Source organism: Cyanistes caeruleus, chromosome 2 (genome assembly GCF_971803275.1).
Source record: "Cyanistes caeruleus chromosome 2, bCyaCae1.hap1.1, whole genome shotgun sequence".
NCBI classification, from domain to species: domain Eukaryota; kingdom Metazoa; phylum Chordata; class Aves; order Passeriformes; family Paridae; genus Cyanistes; species Cyanistes caeruleus.
In genome coordinates this window covers 77,356,238-77,372,048 of record NC_141702.1, presented here as the reverse complement: position 1 = coordinate 77,372,048, position 15,811 = coordinate 77,356,238, and the positions used below count along the sequence as shown (strand labels likewise).

At 41.6% G+C, this 15,811-nt stretch overlaps 1 protein-coding gene across 8 annotated transcripts in view; it reads left to right on the top strand.

The window, feature by feature from the left end:
• The window catches only part of RASGRP3 (RAS guanyl releasing protein 3), a 58,845-nt gene extending 43,297 nt beyond the window's left edge, over positions 1 to 15,548 (top strand). For 5 of the 8 annotated variants that reach the window (XM_023923758.2, XM_086878040.1, XM_023923757.2 and 2 more), the window contains 8 exons: positions 146 to 223; positions 4,015 to 4,131; positions 6,348 to 6,463; positions 7,254 to 7,401; positions 10,889 to 10,925; positions 13,330 to 13,455; positions 13,968 to 14,332; positions 14,831 to 15,548. In XM_023923758.2, the coding sequence (XP_023779526.1) occupies positions 146 to 223; positions 4,015 to 4,131; positions 6,348 to 6,463; positions 7,254 to 7,401; positions 10,889 to 10,925; positions 13,330 to 13,455; positions 13,968 to 14,332; positions 14,831 to 14,839 (996 nt within the window). In that variant the 3' untranslated portion in view covers positions 14,840 to 15,548. The remainder of the gene's footprint in view (positions 1 to 145; positions 224 to 4,014; positions 4,132 to 6,347; positions 6,464 to 7,253; positions 7,402 to 10,888; positions 10,926 to 13,329; positions 13,456 to 13,967; positions 14,333 to 14,830) is intronic. The other 3 variants (XM_086878038.1, XM_023923760.2, XM_086878039.1) reach the window with 1 other exon arrangement.
• The last annotated feature ends 263 nt before the right edge of the window (positions 15,549 to 15,811 follow it).

The following is a 15,811-nucleotide window of genomic DNA, read 5'->3' as shown; positions in this document are numbered from 1 at the left end:
GCACACAGCTTTGGCACTTCTCCTGAACTCAGAGGAGCAAAACTTTGTACTTACCTTCAGTGGGAGGTATATAACAGCTTATAGACCCTTCATATCCAACCCAGTCTAATAAACATTACTGCTTTCCATTCTTTCTTACATATAGTTGTCCCTGGACCTCTACCACACTGAGGATGATATCTACAAGCTCTCACTGGTGCTGGAGCCAAGGAACTCCAAATCTGTATGTAATCTTTTACTGTATTTTGACATATTGCTTATTTTGTCTGCATGCAGTTGATTAAGTTTTTAAATTACAATTAATGTGTTTCCTTATTAATATGTACATAAAGCTTTTTAGGGTTATACTTGTGTAGAAAACACAGGCACTATTTATAATTTTTAGTGCATACTGGGAGAAATAAATAGTGAAACATGCCAGACTTCACTGTTAATTATTTTTCAACAAAACCTCTGTAAGTCCTGGGAAACAAAGTTCTACTTTAGATATATCCTATATAAGTTTATATCAATTATTTATTGCATGACCCTTAGCTGATTTTCTGCATGCTGGTGCAGTTACATAAAACAACACTGAGTTAAAAGATTTGTTTAAGGCAAGGCAAATAATTACTGTAGTACTTTAAAACTGTTTGCTTAGGTATAATTGGCTTCATCTTGGGCTCTCAAGCAATGTTTAAACAGATGAGAACAGGTATTAATCTTTACCCGGTTGTGTGCAACTAAAGATAATGCTTTCACACATTTTTCTTTATTTTTGAAAGTCCAAGGATACAGATAAATCTCATAATTAATAGTTGAATTTCACCTCAAATATTAATTTTTCTTCTGCTGCCAAAGGCTGAGGACTCTGCCTTCTTCTGAGCATTTCTTCAGTGTGTTAACATTCTTATTACCTTTCATATCCAGCCTGTGATGCTCTAAGGCTGTGACCTCTCAAGTCTGACGGCAGCAGGAGCTGAGGGTGGCTGGAAATGCTTTGCAGGGGGTGAGAGCAGGATCCAGGAGTCTGAGATGATGCATTCCAGTACTTTTTAAGGTTTTGAAGCATTCTTGAAAGCAAGCAAGGAAGCAGAACCCTTTAATTTCCAAGTATAAGTCTTCTCTGGGGTTTAAAATTGTTCATCACTCTTGGAGGACCAGTTTGTGGACTATGTGTGCGCTTCCAATGATGCATTATGATGCATTTTGAGAAATGATAAGGAAACTAATGAATATTTCCAACATTAGAGCAGCTTGAACACTTGCAATTTCATTACTGAATCTTCAGTCCTTGTTGGATTCAATTTGACCACAACAGTTGCTGTTTATTTCAGTCATTCTGGGTCCCTCATGCTCTCATTACTGCCAGCAAAGTTGAAATGTTACAGCCTTATGCTGTGGAAGGACTAATGGACCGCTACTGTAAATGAAGAAAATTACCACATTGCTGCTTTGATCTCCAGCCTGATCTTGAAGCAAGACAAAAGCAGTGTAAACAATGCTGTGAACTTTAACAGTTGTGGGAGACTTCTGCATCAGGATCAATCAACAGCCAGTGACATTGAGCTATTGCAGCACCCTGATGGGCAAAAAGCTGCAGCTGAATCGACAGAAGCAGGACTATTTGAAACTTGCTTCTCTTTGATGGAGTGCCAAAGCACACAGGCTCTGTTAGGGGGGAAAGAATCTGTAGGGCTTTTGTATGTGGAAAAATTCGTCAAAGGCAACGTGACAGAGTAGTTATGTCATTCCAACTGCTCCTCAATTTGTTGTTATGGTGCCACTCCCATGCAGGTGCAGTATGGAGGAAATGCTTCATGCTGCTGCAATCATTTCCGAGGCAAAAGTGGAGCTGATCTGTTAGCATATGAGTCTCCTCTCAACGAGGACTTGAGCAAGACTTTCCTTCTGCTAAAACTGGGAGGAGACTCTTCAGTCAGTATAGCAGGCTAAAAAAACACTGAGGAATGAGCACCAGCTGTAGTGTAGCATCTCCTTGTCACAGTGTCCTGCATTTCCATACCCATTAGTGATCTTGTTGGGAGTTTTTACTAATACAGCTATTATCACGAGGACAACTCTGCCTGGTACAATTATGACACTGGTGATGCACTTCAGTATTTTTTTTTTTTGGTTTTCAGTAGAATTCATTTAAATGCCAAAATATAGAGGTGTTTGCAAACATCTGAAAATGTTTCCTCAGTCTACAACACTGTGGTCCCTGTGCTGGTTAAATAAATGGGAGATAGAGTCTGAATCACAAACTACATGACCAGATTCAGTGTTTTGGAACATTTAATAAATTCAGCTTGGTATTCTCTGGACAACCAGTTAGCCCCTTTCCTCATAGCATGCATTTCAAATACATAAATAAAATCACAGTTGTTCATTTGAGTCTATGAGTGCAATAGAAGGAACAAATATTTCCCTTTGGCTGGTGGTCAATAATATGAGGATTTCATTGCAACTTGTCAAATAAACATAAAAATCTAATGAGGCTTCAAATGAAATAGCCCAGAAGGAAAAGGAAGACTCCAGTGGATTCAGTCTCTTTCTGCACTCAGACCAGCAGATGTTGAAAGCTCCCTGTGAGGTCTCAGTAGTCTAGCACCACACTGACACTTTTAGTACAGATGCTTTGAGTCAGTGTTTTTGGCAGATAGAGCTGGATGTCCAGGTCCACTGTACTTCTTATGGAAATTGAATTCTCTTGATATAGGGGTGTTTTCCTCCCAAACTTACTTGTGCACACTTGTATAGGTCAAAATCTATCAAGACATTGATAAAAGCTGTTCTAACACTAAAAGGAAAAACAATTTAATAAAGCAACTCACTAAAAAATCCTTTTTTTTCCAACCAAACACAGCAAAATATGAACCTGTGACCATTTCTCATCTGGATGTCAAATCTACAATACTGTTGTTACACACAATGGTATGTGTAACATCTTTACATGTCTTAATTGTCTCTCTTTCCAGTCACACCAATTGAGAGTGAAACAACTGAGACCCAGATTCTTTGCTCATCAGCTAACACAGGGGCCTTCTGAGACCGTGGACACTCTCCCTTCTGATCCATTTTTTCTGCTTGACACTGCTCCACCTGCTAGATATCCAGTGGCAGATGCAGGGAAAGGCCAGTTTGCCTTGCAGTTTTTTCATGCTAACTAGTTATTTTTGAATCCTTACCTGAGAATGTGTTCAGGTTTGTCCTTTATTTTCTATGTGAAGAATCTGAGCTGCATTCCAGAGCTTCTCCCAAAGCACTGTAGTGGTGTGGAGAGAGTCAGGCTGTGAGCTCTGTTCATCCAGTGAGCTGTCAGCTACTATTTTGTCAAGACCAAGACATTTTTAAAATAAAATAGTCTGGCTGGTGTTATCTGCAGAGCGAGTCAAAGGTTAGAGCCTTTCTACCCAAGCTGCCTAAATGAATCAAGCTCTGCATCCTGGCACATCTCAGCTGTAAACCAGAGGGATTGCTGAGCACAATTCTGCTCCTGCTTCTGCATCCTGCTGTCTTGCTGGTGCCACACAGAGCAGGAGCATGAATTTATTCAGGTTGTAGCAGTGGTTTCTGGGCAGGGTCCCCCCAGCAGGGAGTTGGGGGAGACTGTGGTGATCTCCTCAGAGCTTTTACTGAGGAGCAAAGCAGGTTTCTGGGCCCACCTATTTCTGACACCCAGTGTGTTCACAAACCCTACAGGCCCTCCTTCCTTCCTTCCCTCTTCCTTCAAGTCTCGTTGCTCTTGAACCCTCTGGAGATGTCAGTGAGGAAAGTCTGCTTGGGTTTGCTTCTGAGCTGCCTGGGGGGCAGCAGTGGAGCTGCGAGGTGCCACAGAGAGCCTGGCTGAAGCTCTTTGTGAGGACAAGCAGCCCTTTAAAACCTTGTCTGATCTTTTGCTAAGCACATTTTTACGGCACGAGTACTCCAGCAGTTTGTGGTTGTGGCTCTGACATTTTGAGCTGCTTTTAACGGGAAATTCAGCTTCTTAATTCAGATTTGAAAATCCTTGTGTTCTGATCCATTTCTCAGCAGCCTACCTCCCCGACCACCCCCAACAAGCCAGTAGTGCCACTGGAGTGGGCATCTGGAGTGGTACCTAAGCCTGACCCCACAGTCATCAACAAGCACATACGGAAACTGGTGGATGTAAGTATTTGGAACATTACAGTGGTCTAAGAGAATGAGAGATTTGGTATTTTCATATCTTTAATATTAATTAATTAATTCATATTAATTAAGTTATAATTAATTTCAAGCTTATAATGAGATTGTTATGGTTGGGGTGAATTTCAGATATGCCATAATAAATTTGAGCTGTTACTGATGCGTTCAGAAATATTTATTTTATTCCTGCAATCAGCAATGGGATTAGTAAATAGGTTTCTGGGTGGAAAGGAGAAGACTTTCAGAAGCATCCAAAACCTGGATGCTGTTTCATAGGTCTGTCTAGCAAATAAAAATTCAGAGGGCAAAGTTTCGTTTTTGCAGCTCTAGCCACACAGTTCATGTCTGGTAACAGCTGAAAAGAAAGCAACTCAGAAACAATGTCTTATACATTGATAGGTCCAAAGAACTTTTCTGTAAATGCAGTTTTCAACTTGCTGTTATTTTACTGTCCAGAGCATGTTATGTATGGTAAAGATAACATTGTCTTGGTGTCACTTTAAAAATGTGGACATGACATCACTCCAAATTATAGCCGGGATCTTCTAGCTTCAGTTTAGAAAGTGATGTGTTGTGCTAGGTAATGTAAACAAAGCTAAACACCTCCAGCTTCCTTTGGAGAGACTGAACCTTTCTTTCTGCTTTCTACAAATTAATAAGTAATTCTGGGAGGAGCTATTAAATTCTGACTTTGTCCGTGTTACAGCTGACTAATTGGGGTTATGTTGATAACCTAAACAAACTCTTCAGTTCTCTCACCCAGGCTTCAAATATATCTTGTAGTTTACTTTTTGTACATGCCCTTTTTTAAAAAAAGTTTCCTTTTTCTTCTAATGTGGGATGCCAGAAAAGCACATACTGTTCCTGAATTGCTTTTGTCAGTGCCATATGTGTTGATAAAAATGACTCCACATCCAAACCTCTCTTTGATAGCTTGTTAAATAGGAAGTCTGTCACAATTCCTTGATCTTTCCAGAATGCGCTGGGTGGGAGTTTATGTTTGTTTCTATAGTTGAGGGAGTTGCAGTTCCCCATTCCACAATTTTGGCTTGGTTTGGGACATATCATCTAGAGTTTGACAGGATTAAAACATGCTTTGGGGCTTTTATGGATGCAGCTAACTAAAAGGCTCCCACCACTCTGTACAGCTGTTTTCACTTTGCCAGTATTTATTGTTTACTTGCTGCTTTGAGTTGTGCTTTTAGCCATTGTTTTTATTACAAAAAGTGTTGAATACTGCTTGGGTTTGTGTTTTGGTTCCTTCTTTGTGATGTTTTTTTGAGGTCTGCCAGTCATCGGTTACAGTCACTTGGTAGAAATGGGTTTCATCAGGTTCTTGTTAAAACAAGGACAACACAGACGCCTTTCAGGGGTCTCAGTATATGAATTTAATGTCTTTATCAACAAAATTTTAATCTAATGAAGGAGTCTGTACTTCACTATGTGCCTCCCAGATAGTGATGTTGACTTTGACACTCATGTTTTTTACCACCAGCATCGCCCATAGCTTTAACACCCCTTGCACATCTGCAGACAGGAAGAGAGACTATAGGAACTCCTTAGCAGCTAAGGAGGCCACCCATCACTGCATGAGACCTTTTGCATTTGATCCCATGTATGTTTTTACTTAGTGGTGGATGGATGGAGGAGAATGTTTGTTGGACACAAATTGTTCATGATTGGGTTGTCAAAATATTAGTAAACAAAACAGATTGAAACAGTACTGTGGAAGGGTAGAGGTGACCAGCTAAAAGAGAAATGAAGCCAAAACCATCTGAAATACTCATGGAAAAGCTGCTATTGTTTTTGTTTTATTTCTTCTTTTTTTTTCATCATTAAAAAGTATACTTAATGAAGCAGAGGGAATATGTCATCACCTGGGGCAGAATTTTAGTGGCATTTCCAACAGAGAAGAAAAGTAAAGCAGGAATAATTAGGTGTGAAGAGGTGTGGGGGATCATCACTAGATAAATGTTGATGTCAAATTTTCTTTAAAAATCTGCCATTTTTCCCATGGAGTCCAATAATACACATATTGAAATACTAAGCAAAAAATAAAAGGAATAAAACATATGCAACAGACCATGTGAATAGCTGAATAGAACATTAGGTTACATATAATTATAAAGTTGAAGAGGCTGGTATAGACTGATGACAGGCTAAATAAAAATACAATAATATCTTTCTTTTCCCCCCAGTCTGTCTTTAGGAACTATGATCATGACCATGATGGTTATATATCTCAGGAAGACTTTGAAAGTATAGCTGCCAACTTCCCCTTCTTGGACTCCTTCTGTGTGCTGGATAAAGACCAGTAAGCTTGGATATCTCTTTGTGGTGTTTTGGGTTTTTTCATCTTTTCCTCAATTTAAAAATTCAGAAAATACAGATATTGGAGAAACAGCATCTCCCAAGTTTGTTGTGTCTGACAAGATTACTGAAAGATGAATTCTGTTATCATTTAAATGTTCTTACTCTAGTGAGTTCCTTAAGTCCCAGGATGGAGTCCTGCTTTATCTGGTACTTTAAAAATTGTTTATGTAATAGCTTAATGACAAATTCCTGCTGGGACTGAGTCAAAACCCTGGAGTACTGTGAAACTACAGGGCAGATGCTCTATCCAGGCCAGGCATCGGACTGATGAAACAAATAAGTTCTGTACAGCACAGGGAGAATGAGTACATGTAGCAGAGAGGGGATAACAAATATTCTAGAAGAGATATATAACATTGATTTCCTAGCCAGCTGGGCTTGATAATTCTTGTTGTCCAGAATCCCTTTGGCTGTGAAGGCTGGTGGCCAGCCAGAGGCATAACCCCTTGTTCTGTGTGAGCAGGAAGTCAAACTCCTTCATTTAGTGGCCTGGTTTTTGTTCTCATAGCTCTAACAGGTGGGATAACAAGGTTCATGCTGTAAGTTCAGGCTTACTGTTTAAAGAAAGATAAGAACCACAAAGTCTGTAAGGGTTTTTTCCTTCCAGCGCTGTTGCAACTCTGTCAAAGGACATGCTTTGTGTGCTGCATGCTTTCAGCAGTGAGAAAACACCAAATTTTTCAGTGCAATGAGCAGTGACAGATCTACTCTACTTTTTATTTCCCTTACAGAGATGGTCTTATAAGCAAAGAAGAAATGATGGCTTACTTTTTGAGAGCTAAATCACAGTTTCAGTGTAAAATGGGACCAGGGTTTATTCATAACTTTCAGGAAATGACCTATCTTAAACCAACTTTCTGCGAGCACTGTGCAGGGTTTGTAAGTATGATTTTAATAATAGCATATCTTAAAAACAACTTTTAGCCTTTAATGTATATCGGTTGGAAATGGCTCCATTATATTGCTGAAGTCTCTTGGCCAAATATCTCATGGCATTCAGAAACACAAAACATTTACTCATGTTGTAGCTGTGCTATCCAGTTTTGATTTAGTGGTTTCTGAAAACTGGCATTTGTGAGAATTTCTGATTATTATAAATATATATAAAATTACATTAGCTAAAGGATGTTAGAGACTAAATGAATGGTCTTACTTGGTTTATCTTAAGTTCTTCAATTTGGCTTGATTTCCCATGTAAACAAGCTCAAGGGAAAATAGATGTCTGGAGCAGAGGATGTAGATGAGGCAAAAGCTGTTCTTTCTCAGGAAATTGCACATGGCAACATAGATACGTTCACAATTCTCTGAATGGCTGCAACAGCCCTAATTTTCTCTCTATTGAATTAACAGATCTTCTAATTTGGTAAAGAAATCAAAAGTGCTTCCAGCTGTTCTGTGTGATAAGAATTTTTAGAATTTATTAGTTGGGTTTTTTTTTTTATAATTTGCTTTTTCTCTCAGCCATAACTTACCAGATGTCACTTATTAGAGTGCTCTTAACATATCTGGGAAAGGATTTGTTTTGTGGACATTTGTGTTGCTTGTAAAACTTCTCAAAGTTTTCCACTTCGAACCAAATATAGTAAAGAATAAAGAATTACTGTGATAAAAAAAAGTTACTTCAATGGACACACTTGGCTGAAATCAGATGTCCACATTTAGACAGCTAAAGCAGTAAGAGCAGAGGGCCATGTCCTCTGTTTGTGTGTGGCTCACAGAGCAGGCTGTAAACTCAGACCCTGTCCCTGCTCTCCAGAACAGATCTTCCTCTGCACTCGGCGGTAACTTCATTCCATGATCTTTTCCACTAAGCAGTATCTCTTCATGGTTGAAAGTAACAACAACGCTGCAAAGCTCAAAAATGTGCTTCCTTTCAGACCCGCTCTGGGGCTCCTGCTCCCGTTTTCCACTCACTCCTGCGACGTGTCGGTTTTGCTCCAGTGCCTGAAGCCCCTATCACAACCCGTGCCACTGATTAGTGCATGGGGGAGGAAGGAATTCCACCTATTTCCTCCAGAGCTGCAAAAGCTCTGGTGGTGACATGGTCAGTGCTGACGCAGGAGTGTGCTGGTGGATCTCGAGCTGACAGCACCAGCAGACCCATGGGGCAGGGACAGCCACTGGCCCGAGCCTGTCCTGGCCAGGCTGCCCTGGGAAGGCGTCATTGTGTTCGTGACACTCAGTGCGTGTTTGGAAGGCTTCCACAGCAAGGCAAGGCCCAAGGACTGCCCTGAAACGTCCCCTCCTGCAGATATTTTTCTCCTGCATCAGTTTTCTAATTGGCCATTGTTAGATTTTTCACGTCTCCCCGATTACATCCAGTGCAGGAATACAAATGAGTAAGGGGTTGTACAGGAAATGGAAATAAGGTCATTTTTCCTGTCAGCTCACTGAAGTCATTGGCATTGTTCTGTGGATGAGTTGGACTGATAGGACAGGAACCAATTACAGAATCTGCTGCATATTTGTTTTGCATTTCAGTGCAACTCATCCACAGGTAGAAACCTAATTTCAAACTGATGCACTGATTCACAGTCAAAATAATGTGCACTGACCATGCAGCAGGATGAATTGACATGACAGGGCAACGCACACAGTTATTAAAACGACACAAACTTTGAAGGTCAAGCTAAGACCTAATGCCATTAAGCAGCACAAAGTTGATATTCCCATGGCAAGTCGCAGTTCTGTCCCAAAGCTTGAGTTGCACCACGTGGCAGGGTAGGTGACTGGCTGTCCTGCAAAATTTTATAATCTGAATTTGCACAGATCCTCTTACCTTGGAGCTCCTCAAGCCAGCTTTGCAGCAAAGACACATTCAAAGCTTTAGGTCAGAATTCATGACATGACACTTCAGATAAGCTTTCACTGTGGTGTGTAACCACAACAGTGGTGCCAAACATGAGTGGGAGGAAGGTACAGAGATAAGAAGGTGAGGAGGGAGGTCTTCAGTGGGAACAGATTACAGCTTAAATGAAATAAGTGACAATCCACGTCTCTTACAGTGATGCTGTTAAAGAAATCTGGGAAAATAGGTCATTGCTGCTCTTTCAAGAGAGACTGGGGTGCTCCCCTGTCGCTGCCTGAACACAGCAACTGCGTTCACTGTGCACATATATGGCATTAGCAAGAAAAGAATAAGCCTTCTATGGACCCAGCTTCCACTGCTATTCTGTCTGTTCTTTTGCTCACCATTCTTCCACCTTGTCTAATCTATTTTTTGCTCTCTCCAGACCCCCATTTTTGCTTGCTATTTCTTTAGTGCAGTGTGTGGGGTGCGGGTTTTTTGGGTTCTTTACCCATAATCTTTCCATTCGGTTTATTTTACCCTTTCCTTTGTATTCTGAATGATGTTCATCTCTTCCTTTTGAACCTTTCTTTAATGACTGTATTCACCCCCTGCTCTCTGTGCATGGATACTTACAGATCTGGTGAGGAGCCACACGCAGTTCCAGCTGCCTGGATGTGCTCACCCTCCCTGGTGAATCAGTTCAGGAAAAATAAACACCAGAGTCCCCAGGTTTTTTTTACTTTTATGCTAGTTAGAAAAACTGCCCCTTCCTCTCACTGCCTCTCAAGAATGGAAATGCTTGTTTTTATAATGCCATGGCTGTAGATACAGTCCTTCTAAGTACATAGAAAACAATTTGCTAGGGAGTTTCCCTGTTTCCAAGCAATCCTGCTCATGTGGCAGTGAAAGCTTCCCAAAAGTGGGACCACACACACTGGCCCTTGGATGTTTAGCATTTGGTAGTTGAAAGTGTATGTCAACAAGAACAGCTTCTAAGGAAAGGCAAAGATGAAATTTCGGGGCTTTTCTGCCTATTTCATTCATTTCTGCCATCTGTTTGGGTTTTTTTTTAAGTTGGAAAAGGCAGCTACACAAATCAGATTGCTATGGCTAGGTGCACTGGGAACCAGTATGAGAGCCAAGAACCTAGTTTTTCTCTCTAGTGGTGTTTTCTTCTGCTGTGTTTTAACATTATGGGTCAGTGATGGATCTGGAGTATGGATGTACACAGGAAATTCTCCCACAGATAACATTAAGGGAGCCCAGAAGCAAAATGTGCTCTGGTGTTTTCACTAAGTTTGATATGATAGCACATTTTAACCCATTCCTGGAAGCAAATGTCGTCTGTATCTCTTCTTCTCTGGTTGTCCCATTACTATGAGTAAGTAGGAGCAAGGGAGAAGCCACACAAGTCTTATCACAATTAGAGGGGGAGGTCTGCCTGACAGGAAGGGTGTTAAGAGCAGTTGTATCCTGTTTGTGCTTTGGCAGCCATTGGTACTTCCTCATTGTGACCTTGTTTTCCTTCCAGCTTTCTTTTCTGGTTCCTTGACGTTCTTTTGTCTTTCTTTGCAGCTCTGGGGTATAATCAAACAAGGCTACAAATGCAAAGGTAAATAAACTTTACAAGGAGTTTTTTCAAGCTATGGGTGGTGGGTTTTAGGACAAGTCAGTCAACCATACCTGTAACTAAAATGGCATATGTTCAAACACATCTTGCATCTACATTTGGTTTTATCCATGAGTAGTGACTGCTGGTACACTGTGAAGTTTCATGGCATTAAAGAAAATACCACCCAGTAGGAATGCACAGATTCCCTGAGATAAAGGCCCAAAGCAGCCCCTAATTCGATGAACTGTCCCTTTCTACCAGTAAAGACCTTGTAAACTGGAAAACTAAGTGTTCTTATCCTAACACTGAGACATCCTGAAATACATCCCCTGAGACTCGGGTCAGGAAAGTCTGCTGGCAACAGTTTGTCATGTACATCCATGTGCCTGTAGTGAAGCCTACTTGCAATTTAATAGTGTCTGAGCTAGAAATAGAGAAATATTTAATTGCCAGACTGCCCAGCAGATCTCATTGCAAGATATTATTCAGACATTCAACTTATAAAAAACCTTAGAGCTCTTATAAAATAGTTCATTTCTTATGCAGTACTTGCACCATGTTAAGCAGGTCAGACCAAAAAGGGCATTGTAGTGGTCCTCATTGGCTTTAAAATCCTGGACCTACTTCTTTCTCAAGCAGCCCAACCCTGGCTGTAGGGCACTGTTGATTTTCATAGCTGTAGCTGCATCTCAGTTATTCAAAGGGGAACATCACACTTGTACTCTTTTCTCTTTGTCTAACACAGACTCCAAGGAGAAGGATAAAGAATTCACAGTAATTTTTTTTTTAAATACACCATACTCCCATCTCTCTCCAGCCACAAACCTTTCTTCCTCAGAGTAGGAAGGGGGAAATGTCCATGGTTAAATCAACATACATAATTCAGATATTCCTGATTACTACCATCTTAGAAGCTTTGAAAGATCTGGTTACAGTCTATAGTTTTACTGGTAGGATGAGGAAAAGAAGGTAAAGTTTTGTCACACCAGCCTGTAAACTCAATCTGAGATCTGAAAGTTGAGCTTCTGTCCTGCATCACTGCCTGTAGCAGTGGCCCAGTAGAGACTGAGCAAGAGTGGTTCTGTAAAGTCAAAGTTACAGGCAATGAAGCATGAAAGTAAGAGAGCAGAGCTGCTCACTCAGATCCTGCAGCGGTGAACAAGTGTGAGGGTGCCTGCCTTCTGCTGCAGCAGCTGCCAGCTGCTTTGTGTTCCAGCATCACTGCAGTGTGACACCCATTAGGGATGAACTCTGCCGTTGAGCACAGAGCTGTCATCCTCTGTTTGAACCTCTCATGAGGGAGGGAGGGAGTTCCTCCTTTCAGGCCTGCTGCTTACCCCAGCTCTGTGAGTAATGAGATAAAGACTAGACTGCGTGGTCTGCAAGTGATAGAAGAAGCCCAGCAATTCAAGAGAGATCTTTAGCGTATCTGAGGGGGGGTGCTACCATTGAGGCAGAGAAAAACAGAGCTGGGCATGTACTGCTGCATTAGTCATATGAACAAGGTGTTGGAAGAAACCAGAACTCTCACCCAGTGCCAGCGCTGCTGCCCTGAGCAGAGTGGTTCTTACAGCAGAGTCATAAATGCAGCACCTTGACAATGCCCACTTAGAACAAAATGTTGGGCTATGGAGCAAAATCAAGGAGATGGGAATTTTTAAACAATGGAAAAGGATACAGAGAAGAGAGAGATTATGTTTGGGGCACATCCTCCACCCTTCAGCCCTTTTTGGCAGATAAGATCCATACTCCAGCCACACTTCAGATAAATGTATCTAGTGATGATGTATCCATTGATTGATTTGAATCCCAGCAGAGGCTTGGCTTTTGAGCAGGTGCTCAAAAAGTCTTGCCTGGGTGGATGATACATTTCCACAGAGCTCATTCACGTGCTAATGTTGCTTACTGAGTTACTTAGACTAGTTTTAACCTGCAGTAGTCTACACAGACCTGCAGCAGTCCTTCCAGATGCTCAGGGTATGGATGCTCTGGTGTCTTCTTACCAAACCTATTTACTATAATGGGCCCTGCTGGGTCAAATAAAAGCCAGCCAAATAAATAACCACCCCTCTTGGGGGAACTCATGCAGTAGAGCAGAAGTTTTATGTATGGCATACACAGGATCATATCATTCCACATCTCTGCCTTGAGACTATTTTACAATTAAAATATCATCTTCCTTCTTCTCCTGCCATTTTTCTATTAATGGCTGTCATGGAAATGGTCCATTCTTTTGTAATGCCCTTCACACCAATTGATCCATTTCTGTAGCGCCCTTCGCACCTGTCAAACTTTTTGTTCCTTCAAAGCCCTTTCTTGGTGTATCTGCCTGCTGACAGCCCTGAGGGATTACAAGATAGTTGTGGCATTCCATTTGATGACTTGACAATTTCTTTCTTTACAGATTGCGGTGCCAACTGCCACAAGCAATGCAGAGACCTGCTTGTGCTGGCATGCAGGAAATTTTCCAGAGGAACTTCAGTAGGCAGCAACCATGGCTCTCTGCCTAGCAGTCCATCTCTGCCTCCAGGTGCGAGCAGTTTTCCTCCTGTTTTAAACCTTTTCTGGAATCCTCTCTAATGGCCAGTGTCCCCACTGCCATTTTTACTTTTTCCTATCAACACAGAGCAGCACCTGCTCTTTTCACTGCACTATGGCTTGTGTTGAGTCCTCAGATTACAACATCCTTTTCTCCAGTGATGGCCTTAGTGCCCTGTCTAAGGCTCACTCTGCTCCTTACTGGCACCCCTATCCCAGCTGAAAAGAAATGAAATTGTACTTCTCCTTTTTTGTTACTTAAGAGCAAGGAGACATAGGGCACGATTCCAGCACTGCCTTACCCCCTGAGCATGCAGATGGTGAGACAATAAAATCTGTGCACACAGTGTCAGAAACAGTTTCCAAGCAGCATATGGATATTGATGATTACAGCACTACTTCATACATGGGGTTACCTCCCCACCTTCCCCAAGGCCTGTTACCTTTTTTGTAAAGACTTTGAAGAAGAATACTTAAACAAAACAATCCCACCCTCTTTTTCAGCCCAAGATGAAGTATTTGAATTTCCCAGTGTTGCTGCAGAACACCAGGACCTTGATGGCAGAGCTATCACCCTTGTCACTGGCTCTTCACGGAAAATTTCTGTGCGGCTGCAGCGGGTGACCACCAGCCAAGCAACGCAGACAGAGCCACTCTGGCATGAGCCAGGCTGGAATGATTCAGGTTCCCATACTTTCCCCAAAATGAAGTCCAAATTCCACGGAAAAGCTGGGAAGAACAAAGGGTTTGCAAAGTGGGAGAATGAAAAGCCCAGCATGCAGGCTGATGTAGGTCTAGAAGCCGAGGCCCCACAAGATATAGAGGATCACAATGGAATAGAAACCCTCCCAGAAAGACAAGAATCTGAGGTGAGTTCCAGAGAAGGACAAGACAGTTTAAAATCTGCTACAGTCTGAAGTCTCATGAGGTTATTTGATGGATTTCGGGATGCTTTTTCATTCAAATTTGTCATTGCTTCTTGCATGAGAGTTGCTTTCATATGAATGCTAAATCATCCAGAGGTCCCTGTTTTCTACACTGCAGGACATGTTTGCTGTGACACTCTAACTGGCAGTTTGGGTTTTGGTGTCAGTATGCTCCTTTTAGGAGGTGGGTACTTTTCATTTCGAGAACCATTAAAACAGCCTGGTGGATATCTATAGTCCCCTTCTGTGCTGTTGTGCCCCAGCCCAGCTCACGGCTCCATGATAGACTCACAACAATTACCATTCTGACAAATACAGGAGTACAGGCCAGGGCAGGGTATTGATCTGATGTCTGGTCCATAAAGTTTATACTTCCAAAGCCTCATGCTTTTATTGACCATCTTTGCCAGCATGTAAATGCTTCTTTTCTTCTGCTTACAGGATAGCTGATTGCTCACCCTGAAGCACGGAAAACTAAAGATGACAACTACAGCAAGTGTTGATAAACTGTCACAGACTACATTTGGCCATAAGGAGTGTTCCCATACCTCATCCTTTTAAACTTACCCATTTCCCTGTTTTCTTAGCTGAAAGGTGTTATAAGGCACTATTTATTTTCTCACGAGTAAGCCATTGGATGAACATTGCAGAGCCACAGCAGAACGGATCTCTGCGCTCAGTGTTTTCTTTTGTATGACTTCTGTGGAAACTTCCTCTACATGCCAGTGAGGATATATTTGGCCTTCTTTAAATGCACTGCATCATTTCGATACAACTGCCAGCAACAACAATGGTGAGGACAGAAGCCAAGCATCCAAGTTTGTTCAATAGCACTCCTTCCCCGAGGCTTGTAATGATCATTTAAGGAAAGAAATAGGTGTGCATGTTGATTAAATCTCAGACAAAAATCTCTCACAAAGTCCTCTATACTGAAATTCTTTGCTCACCTGGGGGTTTGAATTTTGGCCATGTTTACATTGCTACACTGAACGTGATACCAGTTTCCAAACTGGGGATCCTTCAAACAAGCAGCAGCTGGCTGAGACTGAAGGAACTCCAAGACACTAGGTGTTTGTCTGGTTACACCACAATGGAGAAAGGTCATCTTTGCCAGCACTGATTATGGTAACATTAGCATGCAATAAACACTTTAGTTTTACGTGTGTGTGTTTGTGTCTGTGTATATAAGTGGATGTGATACTTTTCTCTGGTTAGAAAGCTGCGTGTGTTAAGACTGCATGTTCTGAAGAGCAATCTCCAAATCAGCACTTTGCTAAGGTAAGGTCTAGCACCTGAATCTGTAATGGTCTGGGTTGAAGTCGCATTTCCCAGAACCACTGAGTTATTGAAAGAGCACAGCACTCATCTGGAAAAAAAAAAAAGAGAAAAACAAAACACCACAAAGCTCAAACCTGAAAGATT